At 41.6% G+C, this 19,336-nt stretch overlaps 1 protein-coding gene across 3 annotated transcripts; it reads left to right on the forward strand.

Moving 5' to 3' along the window:
• Positions 1 to 16,388: 16,388 nt before the first annotated feature.
• tshba (thyroid stimulating hormone subunit beta a) lies at positions 16,389 to 19,087 on the forward strand. Of its 3 annotated transcripts, none has more exons than XM_030351175.1 (3): positions 16,389 to 16,437; positions 18,052 to 18,187; positions 18,465 to 19,080. In XM_030351175.1, the coding sequence occupies exons 2-3, from the start codon at positions 18,065 to 18,067 to the stop codon at positions 18,729 to 18,731; spliced, it is 390 nt and encodes a 129-aa protein (XP_030207035.1). In that variant the 5' UTR covers positions 16,389 to 16,437; positions 18,052 to 18,064; the 3' UTR covers positions 18,732 to 19,080. The 3 variants fall into 3 exon arrangements, with proteins under 3 accessions (XP_030207035.1, XP_030207027.1, XP_030207018.1); XM_030351167.1 differs by lacking the exon at positions 16,389 to 16,437 and adding an exon at positions 16,471 to 16,513; XM_030351158.1 differs by lacking the exon at positions 16,389 to 16,437 and having other exon boundaries at positions 17,895 to 18,187; positions 18,465 to 19,087.
• Positions 19,088 to 19,336: the final 249 nt, after the last annotated feature.

Raw genomic sequence — 19,336 nt, forward strand, 5'->3', positions numbered from 1 at the left:
AGCCATCTTGAATTCTGTCTCGGAATTTTGCTCGGCCTCCTCTGAGTTCATCCGAGCAAGTAAGTTCGCCTTCCGAGGAAAAGGGGCGTGTTCATGCGTGTCGCTAGGCAACGTCCTCGGACCTCCGAGACAGATGGATAATAAAACACACCATTAACATCCATATGACCTTGTTTACAACGTTTATTTCTGTATTTTCTGTAACATGCACGTTTATATCCTATATTTAATACATGAACATAAATATTGATTATGGTTTCTGTGATAGGAAAAGGGATGCTTTTATGAGATACATGTATACAATTAAGACAAATTTCTATATAACGGTTAATTTACACAAACTCTGTTGAGGATTTATCACTAAAAGAATATCATTAAAAGAGCACGTCAGTCATTTACTAATAAAATTAATAAAATACATGGTTTTACAACAAATCATAGCTTACAAATTGCTATAACGGCGTCGTGTGTGACAGCTGAGCTGCTGTACAATGTTTTTGTCTTAAACTAGGTTCTGCTGGCTTGGAAATAGACATATACTGTATACTAAGGTGCACCAGAAAGAACAGCGCCTCCATTGGTGCCTACGAGGCAATGACCCCCTCATGTGTGAGAGGTTATTCTTCCTGCTCAGGGTTTTTTGACCATTTCTGATGTTGATGCCATGATCATGATTTGGAATGAGCTATCGAGATGGGTTGTTTTTCCATATGAAAGAGGGCCTGTTATGTGGTAGTGCTGGGTCTTTTCTTCTAGTAGTGCTGTTTTTTTCCTTTTGCACTAATGTCTTGCTTTTGCCTCCTGCACTCAATCATATCAATCACCTCCTGGAGGCGGAGCATTGTGGCTGCAGGTTGCTGTTTGGCTCGCCCTGATGTTGGCGCCGCCCCCACACATATAAAGCCAAGTGGAAGATGGTGGCTCACTCTCTCTATTATCTGAGCACAGACGCTGGCACACTTGTACCTTTTGTCAATTTTGTCAAAGATATCATATTTGTTGTTACCATTGGTGTCGGTTACTTTCTGCACTTTCAGGTAAGAGCAAGCGTAGCTATATAGCTTCCACTGTTTTTTTTTGTCCGCTGTCGGGCACGGAAGTTGGATGAACTGAACCTCCCAGGCAGTTAGCGTGAGATTTTTCCATTGCATTTTCCCTTTGTGGTAATCACCTAGGCCTTTTCTGCCGACGGTGGTTTTATTTTGGTTGCGTTACGTGCTTCACTTGTGCGAAACCTTAAGATCGCTCGCTGTCAACCATAAAACTTTTATTTTCCCAAAAACCCTGTTGTCTGTCTTTGTTGGGTTGTCCAAAGGCTGCTCATTTTATGTGTATTGGACACTGTAACAGGGCCCAAAAGAAAATAATTGCTATACATTTGCGGGCTCCAACCATACAGGAAAGGCTCACACAGCATCATCAAATGCTCTATTGAAATGCATTGGAAACACAAGCCGTTTCTACAAATTAATCTAAATTCTAGACAAGATGTAGAAACTTCAAACGAGAGGGCGAAGGCTTGGTGTGGTGGTCCCAATCAGGCCCTAGAATAAGGTTGCCAAGTCTCAGGCGGTAGGACTTTCCTGTCTCCACTAGGTCTCAGGGAGGTAGACCCTTCCTATCTCCACTAGGTCTCAGGGAGGTAGACCCTTCCTATCTCCACTAGGTCTCAGGGAGGTAGACCCTTACTATCTCCACTAGGTCTCAGGGCGGTAGTAAATGGGCATAAAAAACGGGGCAGTTTATATTTCCCCAATTGTTGGTGGGATGGAAATCTGTGACTTAAAGCTGTTTTTCAAGTCTTGGAAAAGTCAGACCAGGTTTTCCATTCTGGGATCAAAATGTCAAAGAGCTGCCACCATGTCCCAACTTTTGTACGTTTCGCTCAAAACCTTTTGTCGTTTTGAGAAAGAGGCCTGATTCTCAGGTATGCATATTGGATGGTAACGCGCCGCTGGATAAGGCACCATGAGGAGGAGCATTTGATGCTGGAGCCCCCAAAGGGATACTCGTATGTAATTTGAGATTATCTTTGATAAAAAAGAGACACCAGGACTATAGCATACTGGTTACTGTCCTTGACTTCCTGTAGTAGCGCTTCTGCTTCCTGATTGATCATTCTAGTATAGTTCAATGCCCTCTTTCATATAGAGCTCGTAAGTCCGCCCCTTCCGGTAGACCCCCATGGGACCTTTGAGATCGTAAAATATGAATGGGTTTCAATGACGAGAAAGTAATTATTTCTCTTCCCAGTCTTTATATGCCCTGGATTACACATATACACAAATAACTCAAATAAAATTTCTTGACAAAGCTCTTTACTTGCATCCAGCATTATGGCAAAATGTCCACCCTCCTGGATTTGCACTTATTTTACGTCTAAGCATATCTGCGATAATACCCATCATTTCACTTTGGATATCGTGATGGGTGAATTTTGCATATCCAGTATTGTCCAGCATTTGTTTAGCTACAGTCTTATCATACTGCCCAATTACACAGAGCAACTCAACAAAAGTTTTGCATATTGTCCTCGCTTGGCAATGCCTTGGCAGGCACGCAGTGTAGCGTTGTAGAGACCCAACCACTGCTCTCCCCAGGACTGGCTAAAGGCATTGGGCCTGTAGGTGCTCGCCCAGGGCGAGCGTCCTGCTGGTGGGCGCAGGTGAGATTTCCGGGCACCCCTTCCCCATATTCTGCCTTGAAGTAACAACACACTCTAGTAAAAACACACTCTTGTTTACTTGTACTTATTGTACAAGCAAACAAGAGCACAATTCTTAGGCTAACAAACTTAAAAAAAAATAAGAAGAAAGAAAGTAAGAATTGCATATTGTCCGAAAAATTCTCAAAACAAAAGTATTTTCTTCAAGTATACACTGTATCCTTCCCGAAGCTGGACAAGAGAGAGACTGTTCAAGCTGCGTCTCACTGGCACAGAGTCGGAGCTAAGCCAAAACAACATACCAAAGTGAATCAACAAGTTCACTCAACGCCAAATGCTAAGCTACCCAAAGCTAAAGTTACATGTATCAGCCGGATTAGCCCGTCACTGAAATTAACCCTGCCACTGAAGAACCGGTTCCTGCCACTTCAAGAGTCCACGAACGCGCCTGCCACCCATGCACCCCTGAGCCCCGAGATGCGTACGGACGGACAGTGTGGACAGAGACGGAACAACCAGTCGCCACGGAGGCGGGCTGTGCATGTGTCTGCCACTGTTCAACAAGGGCCCATCTCAGAGAAAGCAGATGAACCAGACACTCTGATTATAGGAGACTCAACCATCAAGGATATAACCGGTAAGAAGATCAAAACATGCATCTTGCCATATGGAATGGTTAGTGATATCAACCATAAACTAGCCAAAATCATATTGGAAAACCCCAAAATCTCACAGATTATTGTGCATGCAGGATTTAATGACATTCAAAGAGAACAGTCAGAACTTCTGAAGAGGGATTACACTGATCTATTGGATTCACTGGACAAAATCCACATCAAGTCATTCATCAGTGGACCCATACCAGCAGTTGACAGGGGAATAAACAGATTCAGTCGTCTACTTGCACTGAATACATGGCTTTCCAGAGTCTGCAATGAAAGAGGAAGGGGCTTTATTGACAATTTCAACTTATTCTGGGGGCGCAAATATCTTTTCAGAGCAGATGGCCTACACCCAAACAGGTTAGGCTCAAAACTGTTGAGGGACAATCTTCTCTTCTCGCTTTCCCACAAATCTCCATGGTCTGACGCACAGGCCACAGTCAGAGCACAGGTTGAGAAGAAGCGAGACTACAGCCTCCACCACACATCTACTCTGCCACTATCTGACACACAGATAGCAGACAGCCCAGAGACCTTGAAGATAGACAACAGCCCGTCCGACGCCATCGACACTGTGCCTTCCCCCATCGTTGACGCTGGCTTGGCGAGGAACGGCCACCCCCCTCCATGGTCTGACGCACAGGCCACAATCAGAGCACGGGTTGAGAAGAAGACCTTGAAGAGAGACAACAGCCCGCCCGACGCCATCAACACTGTGCCTTCCCCCATCGCTGATGCTGGCTTGGCGAGGAACGGCCACCCCCCCCTCCTACTCTGCCACTATCTGACACACAGATAGCAGACAGCCCACAGACCTTGCCAAGGTCTGATGCACAGGCCACAATCAGAGCACAGGTTGAGAAGAAGACATGTATCAGCCGGATTAGCCCGTCACTGAAATTAACCCTGCCACCCTGCCCCACCCATAGCTATCTCTCCAGCCCCAATGTCTCCTCCCTTTGTGGTGACCTCCAGCCTCATCTCTCCCATAGCTATCTCTCCAGCCCCAATGACCTCCAGCCATTGGGGCCTCCAGCCATTGGGACCTCCAGCCTCATCTCTCCCATAGCTATCTCTCCAGCCCCAATGTCTCCTCCCTTTGCGATTTTCCAGCCGAATATAAAAGACTGGAATATGTTGGCAGCGAACTTATATCTGGGTCATTGATAGCCTCGCCATGTCATGGCGACAGGCTGATAACACCCAAGAGGATGGCGCCCCAGCCCCCCCACTATACTGATAGTAGTCATGAGTATTACTGAGACAAAAAAGGGTTCAGCCGTAGACACAGTATAAAGGAGGTTGCACATAATCTGCTGAACCCAAGGTTGCCTACGTCAAAGCAGGGCAACTTTCGCATTCATGCTGTAACCAGTAAACAAAGGGAAACTTAGACACACTGCTAACCTCACAAATCTCATATCTATTGCCTCCAAACCAAAAACAACCTTAAAGCCTATCAACAACACCATCAGGATGGCTCTACTTAATGTGAGGTCTCTTAATAACAAATCATTTTTAGTTAATGATTTTATTACCACTTCTAAACTGGATTTTATGTTTTTAACTGAAACATGGCTGGAACAAATTAACAGTGCAACCGTTCTGATAGAGACAGCTCCTCCCAACTATAACTTTTTTGATGCATGTAGATCTGGAAAAAGAGGTGGAGGGGTTGCTTCTATATTTAAAAATGTATTTCAGGGGAAACAGATGTTATTTGGTGATTTTCCATCGTTCGGATACCTTAGTGCTGTATTGAGTTCTCCTATTAATTATTTACAGGCCACCCACATATTCTGCAAATTTTTTCGATGACTTCACAGAATTATTGTCTAGCATCTCCACAGAATTTGACTGTCTAGTTATAACTGGTGACTTCAATTTTCATACTGATGATATTGAATGTGCAAAAAAACTTTTTGCCATTTTGGACACATTTGAACTGTCTCAACATGTGAAAGAGGTTACTCATTGTAAGGGGCACACTCTAGACCTGGTTATCACAAAGAGCCTCAATGTTTCTGATCTCTCTGTGACTGATCCTTCCTTGTCTGACCATTTTTGTGTTTTCTTTAACATATCTTTTATTCCCGATATACAGACAAAATCAAACACTGTCAAAAAACGGTATATCAATGAAGATTCTAATGTACTTTTTAAAAAGGCCATCTCCTTGCTACCACCTCTAAACCCATGTTCTCCTGATGATCTTGTAGAAAACTTTAATTTGAAAATTTTGAAAGTCATAGATGTCATTGCACCTTATAAGGTTAAAACGATTTCTGGAAAGCAAAAGGCACCCTGGAGAAAAGCTGCTTCTGTAACAGCACAGAAAAAGGAATGCAGGAAGGTTGAACGCATCTGGCGTAAAACAAAACTTCATATTCACCATGATATCTATAAAGAGAGCCTCTGTGCCTACAACTTAGACTTAAAAAATGCTAGAGAGACATTTTTCTCCAATATCATTAAAACCAACACTAATAATGCAAAAACCCTATTTGCAACTGTTGACAGACTGACCAACCCCCCAACAGAAATTCCACCTGATCTCCATTCCACGCAGAAATGCAATGAGTTTGCAGCTTTTTATATTGATAAAATTGAAGGTATTAGACGCACCATCAATATCTCCACTTCAAACAAAAATTGTTGGACTACCACCCTGTTCAGGCAAAAATTACGTGGCAAGGATGGCATGCTTTAATGTTATAGACTCTCAAAATCGTGTGGAAACTGTGACACAACTAAAGCCATCCACCTGTTGCCTTGATACTATACCTACCAACCTATTTAAGAATGTTTTCGACTGCCTAGCAGTAGACATATTGCAGATAGTTAACAACTCTCTCCAGTCAGGCAATTTCCCAAAAGCTTTGAAAACTGCAGTTATTAAACCCCTTTTAAAAAAGTGGAGCCTAGATGCCTCTATTATTAACTACAGACCAATATCGAATCTACCCTTCATAAGTAAAATCATTGAGAAAGTTGTCCTCCAGCAACTAAATCACTTCCTGGCATCAACTGGTTGCTATGACACCTTTCAATCAGGATTTCGACCCCTGCACAGCACTGAGACCGCCCTTATTAAAGTTGTAAACGACATCCGTCTTAACACAGACTCTGGCAAAACCTCAATACTAATGCTACTTGACCTCAGTGCTGCATTCGACACTGTAGACCATACATTACTTCTGGAAAGGTTAGAAAACTGGGTGGGGCTTTCAGGCACTGTCTTAAATTGGTTCAGGTCTTACCTACAAAATAGGAACTACTTTGTTTCCATTGGCCACTTTGTATCAGAATCAACCAACGTGACATGTGGAGTCCCACAAGGTTCGATCTTAGGACCCTCTTTATTCAACATCTACATGCTCCCACTAGGGCAAATCATGCAAAATAACAATATTGACCATCATTGCTATGCTGATGACACGCAAATCTATGTATCGCTATCACCAAATGACTATCGGCCCATAGATCTGCTGTGCCAGTGCATTGAGCAAGTGAAGGAATGGATGTGCCGAAATTTCCTTCAACTAAATGAGGACAAAACAGAGATAATTGTATTCGGTTCTAAAACGGAAAGGCTTAAAGTAACCCAAGACCTTCACTCTCTGTCCCTGAAAACCTCAATCAAAGCCAGAAATCTAGGGGTTATCATGGATTCAGATTTACATTTTGACAGTCACATCAAATCAGTTACAAAATCGGCATATTATCACCTTAAAAATGTAGCAAGACTTAGAGGGCTCATGTCCACCGAAGACTTACAAAAACTTGTACATGCCTTTATCACTAGTAAGCTTGATTACTGCAATGGTCTCCTTACAGGTCTCCCAAAACAAACTCTGAGGAAGCTTCAGCTTGTTCAGAATGCTGCTGCTAGAGTTTAGTTTAGATAGTTTATTTCGAACATGTGCGGGTAACACATCAAAGTGAACTGAAAAAAAAATAAAAAAACAAAAAACAAATCCAATGAGAATAGTGAAAACAACAATAACAATAGTCAGTATAAAAAGTAACAAAGACCAAAAAATTTGATCATATTACACCAATTCTGAAATCGTTACATTGGCTTCCTGTAAGTCAGAGAATTTATTTTAAAATCATGTTGCTTACCTATAAATCCCTACATGGTTTAGGCCCAAAATATTTAACTGATATGCTTCCACTACATCATCCTTTTTGACCACTAAGAAGCTCTGAGACCAATCTGTTAATTATCCCCAGAGTAAACACAAAACATGGGAAAGCAGGATTTAGTTACTACGCAACAAATAGCTGGAATAAACTCCCAGAGGATTTAAGACTTGCCCCAACTCTAAGCACCTTTAAAACAAGACTGAAGACTTTTATGTTTGCTATAGCTTTCTGCTAAATAACTTTGCCTTTATTTTCTATTTTAATACTAAAATGCCTTTTTAACTCTATTTTTTTTTTGCATATGTTTTTCGTTTACTTACCTATTATTTTATTATTATTTATTATTATTAAATTATATTAACTAAAAAAATCATCGATAATATGGACCGCTCACAATTGTTCATCTTGTCTCCTACTTTGCACGCTGAAAGTGGGGGGTGGGCTACCGTTGGATGTACATCAAGTCAGAGATGTGAGAAGTGCGATCTTATATTCCCATTTGAGTTTTATATCAATGTTTTTCTATTTAATGTAGAATAACAGAGATCCCCAATTTCATTTTAAGTGCAGAGAGAGACCCTAAGCACCAAAACAGCACAACCGCAAGTTTACAGAACATCCAGGGCCGAGTGCTCTGTGAGAGCTGCTCTGAGTGCATGTGGGCTTGTTGTCTTGATGCACAATTGTGCAATTTAAACTTAAAAGTGTACTTTTAAAAAACGTCTACTTTTGCTTGTCAATTTGCTGCGAGGATGTTTTTTTCGATCCATAGTTCACCGGCAAAAATGATGCACGCTAGCTTGTGTCCATGTTCAATGAATAGCTACGATAGATCTCTTGTGGGAGGGAGCGTGAGTGACAACACCACCTTAAGCGAGCTTAGATCAGCTAGATCAGATCAGTTAGTTACTGATCTGAGGACAGCAATGGCAGGACATTGACAATGAACTGATAACAAACAAGCAGAGTTGATAACTTTATTGCTGTGGGGGTGCTATGGTTATGCTTTCACTAGATCAACTGGAGAAACAAGCTGCACTAAAACTATACAGAGAAAGTAGAACATTTGTATGTCAAATTTCAGGTCTTTTCTTAGTGGTCTTATGCTAGCACCCCGCTGTCACAGTCATTGATGTCAAGGTTGCCTGCCCAAACAAAATGGATGACATCCATTACATTCTCAGTGGAAAATGCATTTTAAGAAAGTCTAACTGTGCGTTCACATCAGAAGCGAATTGAGCTGCCAAATCACCGGAAGTCATTCACTTTCTATGGGCAAGAGCAGGGCCGCTGCTGGCCCCTTTTTATATATTAGGTAAAAACATCTAATTTGCCGAAATTGAATGATACAATTAAGAACAAAAAACTGTGGGCCTCTTCATAGCTAATTTACATATTTTTTTAATTCAATAATGTATATCTTTTTTTTTACAAACCTTAATTTTTGGTGCCCCCTCAGGTACTTGGTGCCGTACGCACTCTGCGTACTCTGCGTATAGGGAGCGGCGGGCCTGGGCAAGAGCGACCAAAGCGACACAAGCGTCAAATGCTACCAGCGGCAAAAGGTGAGCGACCAGAGCGACCAAAAAAAGTTGAAGACGGCTGAACTTTATGCAAATTACTATGACGCGTTTCGGCGGCAAAACACTGACAGCCAATCGGAATGTAGACGCTCTTCGCTTGCGTGGATCCCAGGGAACACCGAACACCGGACTTTGGTTCCAACTTACTTTTATGGTTCCTACTGACTTTACAAAATGTCTACTGAAAAATTAATCGCGGCTGTAGCCTACAAGACCACACAGAACAAGGGAGACAAGTCTGACTGGACATACACAAAATACATCACATTAAAACTAGACACGCGTTGATAGACAGACAGACAGACAGACAGACAGACAGGCCTAGATAGATAAATATGTTCCATTATTTTCCTTGCGGAGCCAGCCAGTCTTGTGCGCGTATGCAAATTAGCCATGTGCGCCAATGTCAATTTGTTTGAGTGAGCGACAATGAGTGCAGATCATGATTTCCAGATCATGATTTGCAGATGCAGATCAGTGAAACATATTTTAACTAGCCCGCAACGTTTTTTGTTCTCGGTTGTAATTACATTTTAGGAGTTTTTTTTTTATATAGATATATTGGAGGGTAATCACTGTCCTACTTGCTGTCGAAGCACTTTATCGAACAAGCAAAACCGTCTCTGCAATTTGGCCAAGTGTATGGGAGTTCACTCTTTGATATGGCTGTCTGTACTAAAAGCATACGGCACCTTTAAATGCGTCTGCAAAATTGAATTGTACGTCATGAGCGACTTCAGCTACTAAAGCGAACAGAAATATTTGCAGCGATACTTTGTGAGCGACCAAAGCGTCTTTGCAGCGCAATTCGCTTCTGATGTGAACGTACAGTAAGAACAACGTTTTTGCATTAAAATGCGCTTTTGATGCACATTTATTGCGATAACATGCATTTTATTCGATCGGTCGGTGAATGATAATTTTTTATTTTTTTTTATTTTTTTTATTAACCTTTATTTTTCCAGGAATATTCTCATTGAGATTCAAAATCTCTTTTTCAAGAGAGTCCTGGCCAAGAAGGCAGCATACAAACATTTAAAGTTTCACATTAAAAACAACAAAAACACAAAATTTCACACTAAAAACAAGACACAAAACACAATAAAAAGTCACAAAGCATCAATCTAATTGGCAGTAAGTCAGTGTTCAGTTTGTGGTTAAATAGTCCTTGATCCTGCTTTTGTAATTGTTCAGGGTGATTAGGGATTCCAGTTTAAGGTGTTCCTGTAGCTTACACCATGATGTCGGGGCAAAAGATTTAAAAGCACTTTCACCAAACGTAGTGCGAGTCCGAGGAACGTTATACATAATCAAACTGCTAGACCGAGTGATACGAGCACTGTTTGTTTTAGGAACCATTAGAGAACACAAATACGGAGGCAGATCGTGCAAAATTGCCTTATAAAGAAACATATACCAGTGTTCCATCCTACGGGTGTATAAGGAAGACAGACCAACTTTCTCATACAATTTACAATGGTGTGTTCGGAAGCCAGAGTTTGAGACAAACCGCAATGCTGCATGGTACACAGAATCTAGCATTTTCAGAGATGATGAATTTGCATGCATATATAAAATATCACCATAGTCAATAACAGATAAAAGAACGGCTTGGACAATTTTCTTCCTGGCACCAAAAGAAAAACAACATTTATTTCTATACAAGAAACCCAGTTTAATTCTTAGCTTTTTAGTAAGACACTCAATGTGATAATTATGTTTAATAGAATAGAATAGAAAGCTTTATTGTCATTGTACAAAGTACAACGAAATGCAATGAGCAGCTCCTTAAAAGTGCACACATGTTATCGAATATATAATATATAATATTATACAAAAGCAATATATAATAAAAATAAATAAATAATAAAAATAAATAAAAATTTAAATACACAGTAAAACTTAAATACACAGTAAAGACCACAAACAGACAACAAACATCAGTGCAGATCTGGTGACAGCTTTGGGAAAGAAGCTGTTCCTGAGTCTATTTGTTCTGGCATATATGGACCTGAAGCGCCTGCCAGAGGGCAACAGGTTGAAGAGATGGTAACCGGGGTGGGTGGTGTCCTTCAGGATGCCTCTGGCCCTGCTGAGACAGCGGGAGCCGTAGATGGTGCTTAAGGAATTATTTTTCAGCAGAGATGTTGACTCTGAGGAATTTGAAGGACTGCACTCGCTCCACACCTTCACAGTTGATGTACAGGGGGGCAGGGGCGGCTCTGTTCCAGTCCAGGATAAGTTCCTTGGTCTTGGTGATGTTCAGTGCCAGGTTGTTAGAAACACACCACTCACCAAGTTTCAGGACCCCGCCTCGTTTCCCCCTGTTATAAGGCCCACCACCGTTGTGTCATCAGCGGATTTGACAAAGATGTTCTCTGGGTGGGTGGGACTGCAGTCAGATGTGTAGAGGGAGTAGTGTAGTGGGCTCAGCCCACAGCCCTGGGGAAAGCCAATGCTGAGAGTGCGGGAGGAGGAGAGGTGAGGACCCAGTTTCACCTGCTGGGGTCGGTTGAGCAGAAAGTCTTTTATCCAGGAGCAGGTGGGTGGTGGGAGCCCCAGGTTGATTAACTTGGGGATCAGAATGTCTGGTATTATGGTGTTAAAAGCTGAGCTGAAGTCAATGAAGAGCATCCTGACGTAGCTCCCCTCTTTCTCCAGGTGACTCAGCGTGAGTGGAGAGCGATGGCTATTGCGTCGTCGGTGGATCTGTTAGTCCGGTATGCAAACTGGTGTGTGTCCAGGGTGGGGGGGAGACAGGCTTTGATGTGTCTCAAAACCAGTTTCTCAAAGCACTTGGTGATGACTGGGGTGAGTGCTACGGGGCGGAAGTCATTGAGGCTGGTAGTGGGTGACTTTTTAGGGATTGGGATGATTGTGGCAGATTTCAAGCAGGATGGGATAACGGCTTATTCCAGAGACTGGTTGAAAATGTCAGTGAAGACCTGTGATAGCTGGTGGGGTGAGTGGGGGGGTGCTGGAGGCTGATGGGGGTTGTAGTCGTGGTTGGAGTGATGTGGCTGAATGCTGTGTTTGAGACTCAAAGCAGGCAAAGAAGCTATTCAGCTCCTCTGCCAATGCCGCATCTGAGTCCCCGGGTGTCACAGCACAGCCTCTGTAATTGGTGATGGTCTGTATGCTCTGCCACACCTGCCGGGGGTTGTTGAGCGGTTCGTCTATCCTCCTCTTGTATTCTACTTTGGCCCACCTAATGCATCTCCTCAGGTTGGCGCGAGCGGCGCTGTACAATGCTCTGTCACCTGATCTGAAGGATGAGTTACGGGCCCGGAGGAGCGTGCAGACCTGGCTTGTCATCCATGGTTTCTGGTTTGGGAACACCGGGATGCACTTTTCCACAGTGACATTCCCAATGCAGTACTTGATGTAAGACATTACTGTGTCTACGAATGTAGCCAGTTCTTCATGGTAGAAGGCTTCCCACTGTGTTTGTTAGTTTCTTAGTTAAAGTGTAATTGTAAAAATATAACCCAGGGTCCTTGTTCTGGCATGTATACCTATCAAATAAGCCCTCCAGATAGTTCTTTCATTGAATATCGAGTATAGAGTTTGCCCGGCGCAATGTTTGGCTTCCATGTTATTGTTTAGGGGCACCGCGAACGCTTCTAAATCTGCACTTTACTTCACTTTATGAGGTTTTCTAACATTAATATGAGTTATCCTAACCTGCCTATAGTTCCCCAGTAGCTAGAAATGGTGTTAGGTGTAAAACGAGCACTAGGTATCCTGATCTGCCTTTGAAAAAATGAAAGCTCAGACGCTCCAATTTCAGCTCCACTTGGTCATATGGGGCCAAGTTTTGTACACTTCTTTGTTATTTGGATAACCGTTCTGCTGCTGGTGTTATTGCATAACACGTCAGGTTCTCTGACGTCTCTGGTATTTCCACAATGAGAATCATAATGGGGGTTATCTCAGCCATGGTTGAGAAGGAATTGGGGGAAAGGAACTTTGGTTTTTGATGCGTGAATGCAATCAATAGATTAAAAGGCTGACGAAAATATTCCAAAATGCTAATTTACTAAAATTATCCAAATAATCAGAGACATACAATAAGTGAAGCAAACATACTAAACATGGGGGCACAGAATGACTTGGGAGTAAGATGTAAGTATAAAACGTTATTGTGCCCAAAGTCTGATTCTCAGATATGTGTGAGTGATCTGGGGTGTAAGTCAGGGAAGAATTGTAGCTCAAAATATCAAGAGTGGGCCGTTGTGGGTTACTTCCTCAAAATATCAAGAGTGGGCCGTAGTGGGTTACTTCCTCAAAATATCAAGAGTGGGCCGTTGTGGGTTACTTCCTGAAGGGCGACAGCCCCCAGATTGATCATGTAACTTGTCCTTATAAAAATCGTAGTCCTTCGTCATTCAGAGCCCCCATGAATGGTGTGTTTTTATCACTTCCTGTATAGGTCTACGAGTTGATGATGATCATTTGGTAGTCCTTTTACAGCTTCAAGAACCTTTTAAAGTGGTATTTATTTTTCATGTTTATATTGTCCAACAAAATGTATAAAAATGACCTTTGGAACGGATTAAATCAAACTTCCTTAGTGCCCCAAAAATCCTTGTCGTCCCAGTCCGTCCCAAAGTAAAGGAAATAAATGTCATCCCTGGATTAATCGAAAATCAACGTTTTGTATTGAAGGAACAGTCACATAAAATAACACTTTAAACAACAATTCAGATGACTACAAAACACAAAGACAAGCAGTGTGGTCTCAGGGAAAGCAGCATCCATATGAATCACCATGGCAACGATAGAAATGAACTAACAAACTAAACAAAATCTACATTTACTGACTGAAGATTACCAAATTAAATGCACATTTATTGCTAAAAAGATTATCAAAGTGCATTTTAATGCAAATGCCGTCTACTGAGAATATAACGGATCCATTTTGTTTTGACAGACCACCTTGACATACGTGAAGTTTTGCTGTTTCTTCGGCCGCTAGTGGGTGCTAAACCAGAAACGGTCATATGGGTTGTTATGGGTGGTCTCTTCTGTCGTTTAGGTTGGAGATCATGTTCCTATGGAAATTGAGGCCAGAAATATATCCTAATAAAGATGGGTTCCCTTAGAAGCGGGTCAGCCCTGTGGTCAATAAACCATATTGTTGCAATAAACTATGCGGTCAAATTAGTTGCTACAGCATTGAAATCACTGCATACACTTTATCTGAATACATTCTACCTGGTAAAGCCTGATAATAGAATGATTTAATGTTTTTTCAGAGATTAATGTTTTGGTTTGCCTTATTTTTAGCATATTAACGTAACATGGCTTATCTTTGCTAGTATCATCCTAAAATCACTGGCTGAAATTTGCCGGAATAGATTACATAGTTTGCCCTCTTGTAATTCTGAGAAACATGGCCTTCGTTGTTTAGTTCTTCATTGAGCATACAACCATTCAACATAATGTTCAGCCGTAATATTAACCATGATCATGAGAACAAGTGTTAAAAAGTAACCCAAACTCTAATTTTACAATCATCTGTATGGGTAAAGGCCCCTTTTTGTGTCTGTTTGTAGGGGCTATCAAGCTTCGCATCTGGGAAATCTGCATGCAGACCAGATATTGGGATTGATATCTTCCAGAGGATTTACAGATTATAATAATATAATATAACAATAATTTAGCAAAAATATTCCTTTGGGCGTCTGCCTTTGTTGGTGTGGAGGGGATAGAGGCAGTTGATATACTGGCCAAATCGTGGCCAGCATACACATCGAGAAAACACTGCTGTATCACTGCTGTGATATGAGCTTTCAGTGATGTATATATCAAAACCAATAATGCCCAGTCATTGTTTAGCGTTTTTTATGGGTTGTATTAAACATGAAACTGAGGGTGCAGTGCCCCCCTATTGCCCCTTCGTAGAAGCAGGCCTGTGAGCAACCTGGAGCGACGAAGGTTTGAGAGGATCCTTTGTTGAGCATGTGGACACGCATGCAGACACAAACACCCTGGCCCTCTCGGCGAGAGCCTTCGTTTTGCTCTCTTATCTTTGGCTGTGCTGTGTTAATTGCATGTGGTTGTTCTTGGTGATACACTTTTGGGTCCCTCTGCATTGTTATTCAGTGCTATGGAGTCTATAAAAAGACCATATACCAACCATACCACCAGCCAGAGGCGTCGTCAGCCCCTTTTTACTGGGGCACGTGCCCCAGTAAAAGTCTCCAGTGCCCCAGTAAAATTCCATTGATCATTATTAAATTAATCTGCAGAAGCGCCGCTCTCGCTATGGAATCGGCAGGATTCATCAAGTGCATCTCCTGCTGCCTCGGGAGTCTTCAGTCGAGCCTGCCTCTTACCAGCCAATCAAAAAACGAAAGGGGCTACATAAAAGCCAATCAGAAAATAGCCCTATTGTATCTGGGTAAGATTTAACGCAACAACCAATGAAAAAAATCAGTTATTTACGGATTTGTCCACGTGACTCTTCTGAATGTTTCAGTGGTAAAGTGTGTAAAGTATGACCAAAGTGTTATTTTCTGTTCAATAGTAGATAGAACTTTATCAATCCCCTGTAGGAGAAATTTGTTAATAAAACAATAATGGTAAAAAAAATAAGGAATCTCCCACTTCCGGCTTCCATGAAAGAGAACCATACTAATTCACACAATAGCGTTGATGCAAATCTAGCATTAAAGGTTAATTTAAGGAAGTTCTCTCCAGTCACGCTGAAACTAGTTTGCTAGTAGTAGCGCTTTAATTTGCAGTGTAAGAGAATTCTGAGAAATCTGAATGCTGACAAAATTCTCAGAATTCTGACACTGCAATTTATTTGCACGCTACGACTAGTGAACTACTTTAAAAAAAAACTCGACACTGCGACCAGGCGACAAATGACTGGTGAGAACCTTCTTAAATTAACCTTTAATGCTGGATTTAATTATCAGAATTCGGATTTTATCCAAGTATTCTGACTTTATTATCAGAATGCTGAATTTTATCTCACAAAGAGTTTATTAGCCTATTCGATTTCTGAATTAAAATTCTTGTGATGAATAATCTACATTTGTACAGTCGATGTGCAGCACTTTAATTCCCGTCAACTTTGTTTTCTAACACCAGCATTTCCACAACTATGCTCATGTTCGTGACTGCTATAGGCCTACAAAACCATTTATAGTGCATCTATTTTTCTGCTGGGTAGTGATAGTCGCCCTAAATGCAGCTTTAATTTGGGCTCTGATTCTGAATAAATGCCGCTGCTGAACTGTGTGAATAAATAAAGGGAACTGAAATCTAAAGAAGACACGTGGTTTTGATGTAGGCCTACCGTGAATTCCAGCTGAAAGTGGAACATTGCTGCCATCAGGGGAAATTAATGTAACCTAGGCATATTGTAAGTAGCTTTCAATTCCTTGTTTTTTTGTTGATCATGTTTCGTTGGAAACCACGGGAGCTGGAAACAGCCCAGAGTAAGTCATCTCCTTTTTTAACGTTACAACAAATTCACAACTTGTTTGACACAAACAATGACAACTTGATTGCTGTTAAAGAATGTTGCCCACCAGTTTTTCAATACTGAGCGTCTGTAGCCTGTAGTTTTATAGCACACACACACACACACACACACACACACACACACACACACACACACACACACACACACACACACACACACCATGCGTGCACGCACACACGCGGAAAATGAATAATGAATGAAAAATTGTCTGTCTTCAAAACTTGAGGAAGTTTTAGTGGACAAAAACTTCCTTAACACAAAAAAGGAAATTATGGATATACAGGGTGTTTTTAACATACTGGATCCAACAATGTTCCCAACACTGACACAGATAATTCAGATCATTGCACTCACAATTCCTGTAAACAGTTGTCGTTGTGAGCGATCTTTCAGTGTGTCGAGAAGGCTCCACACCTGGCTTAGGTCAACCATTGGGCAAGGAAGGCTTCACCAACTTTCTCTTTTGTCCATTGAAAAGGAGCAACTATGCAAAGTGAGTCAAAGCCACGTTATTGACCGCTTTGCCACCATGAAGGCGCGGCGATACAGCTTAATAGTGAAAAAATAATCATTTAAAAAGGCTCTATGCAGTAGTGTATGGCCTTATTTAGTTTAATTTAAGAGCTTTGATGGTTCTATAACATTTTCCAGGTTGATTGGTGGCAATGAGCCACCTCACCTTAAGTCAGAAATTCTATTAGTTTTAAACCTTGTTTCTTGCCTTTTTAGTACACGTCGTTCTGGCAAAATTATGCTGTTTCCACACAGCTTCTAAATAAATATAGATGTGTAGACTTCTCCTGATAAAGAGGTGAAGGTCATAAAGAGACTTTTTGTTTATTTGTCAGTTACCTTATTTGTAAATCTTTGAGATGTGTATGTGTTTAAATAAATATAATTGTACGGTACTCATGAATCCGTCTTTGCGTCTTTACCTTTACCAGTGCTTTAATATAGCCTACAATATGACAGTGACAATGATTTTGAAGCTCGTACATACCCTTCTGTATCCATCTATTTCATATTGTGCACACGTAAAAAAAAAAATGTTGGCAGTTGGGGGCCTGTGCCCCAGTAAAACTCTAGGTCTAGCAACGCCCCTGCCACCAGCCCCATCGCAAACTTAAAACCCTAAATCAGAAAATACAGAGTATTTCCCTTCATATGGGGACATCTAGTGGCATGCTCCTAAATGACCCACGGGGTTTACTCCTCCAAGTTATTTCTATACCTGTGTTTTGAGTTCTTTAATGCATGTCAATCACATAATGGATTGGATATTCCCCCTCATCACAAATGAAAGATAACGAGGATCTTGGTATGAATAAGGATTACAATGTTGCAACATAAATACTGCCAACCTTCAGCGGGTCAGCAGATAACCAAGCATAAAAACCTGCTTCGGCTAAGAGCCACATCAAGTCGTAGATTGACCCATAGTAAGCAACCTAATTCAATCTAGAGAATGGATTATTTTGTGTTTGTGGGCAGCGTCCTCTTGCTGATGTTCAGCCCAGCTGCTCCGATGTGCGTCCCAACGGACTACACGCTCTACGTGGAGAAGCCCGAGTGTAACTTTTGTGTGGCTATCAACACCACCATCTGCATGGGATTCTGTTACTCTCGGGTATGTGCCGTTAATATTATTTATTTTGAATTTCCCTGAAGGAGCATTCCCAAGGGATCAATGAAGTGTCTATTTATCTATCTATCTTAATATTGTATCTTGCGCTGGGCAACTATTCACACAAACTTCAGACTAGTCATATTATTATATTTTGGAACTTTCATGTAGGATTGTTGAGCCATCTAAAATTGTAACATTTAAAATGTTTAGGCCTGGTGAAGTAAAAAATAATAAGGGTTTCTGGGTCATGTTCTTATTCTGCATGTCAACCGAACAGGACAGCAACATCGGAGACCTGGTGGGCCTGCGCTTTCTGCTCCAGAGAGGCTGCACCTACAACCAGGTGGAGTACCGCACGGCCATCCTGCCCGGCTGCCCCAGCGAGGGCAGCTCTCTGTTCAGCTACCCCGTGGCCCTCAGCTGCCACTGCGGAGCCTGCAACACCGCAGTCGATGAGTGCGCCCACAGAGCCAGCAGCAACAGGCCCACGTGTACCAAGCCCGTCAGACACATCTACCAGAGCAACTTCCTGCTGCCCTTTTAATTTCTAAAGGCTGGCTGTTTGATTCAGGTTTTTAGTTTTCTTTTCCTATACTTGTTTGGGGCTTTTCAGTATGTTTATGGGGTTAAGAGCAGGCAACTGTTGGATGTTATAATGACCACCATTTGCTTTTAATAATATTAATTCTATCGTTAGTATTAGGACTGGTCGATATTGACATTAGTATTTTACCTGTTGAAATACTGAGAGAAAAGAAAGGGATATTGGCATCAACCTAGGGTAATTTTCCACTAGGGAGTAGTAGTACCATGAAAAAAAAACATCTGAATATACACTGCATACAAACGTTTTGTTACTTTTTGTTTATTTCCAAATAAAGATATTTCAAATATCACGCATACAAATCTATGTTTTAATATTATTAATTTGGGCGACAAAATTATACACAAAGGCGTCCCAATACGTGTGTGTGTGTGTGTGTGTGTGTGTGTGTGTGTGTGTGTGTGTGTGTGTGTGTGTGTGTGTGTGTGTGTGTGTGTGTGTGTGTGTGTGTGTGTGTGTGTGTGTGTGTGTGACTCAGACTCCCTCGTGATGAACATACAATCTAGTCTTAAACCTGTGTCTCATGAAAGCCGCTGAATGAAAGC

Source organism: Gadus morhua, chromosome 1 (genome assembly GCF_902167405.1).
Source record: "Gadus morhua chromosome 1, gadMor3.0, whole genome shotgun sequence".
Classification (NCBI taxonomy): domain Eukaryota; kingdom Metazoa; phylum Chordata; class Actinopteri; order Gadiformes; family Gadidae; genus Gadus; species Gadus morhua.

Coding starts and splice junctions, on each gene's coding strand:
- tshba (XM_030351158.1), top strand. CDS start 18,026: ATGGATTATTTTGTGTTTGTGGGCAGCGTCCTCTTGCTGATGTTCAGC. Junction 18,188..18,464: donor TGGGATTCTGTTACTCTCGG/GTATGTGCCGTT, acceptor TCAACCGAACAG/GACAGCAACATCGGAGACCT.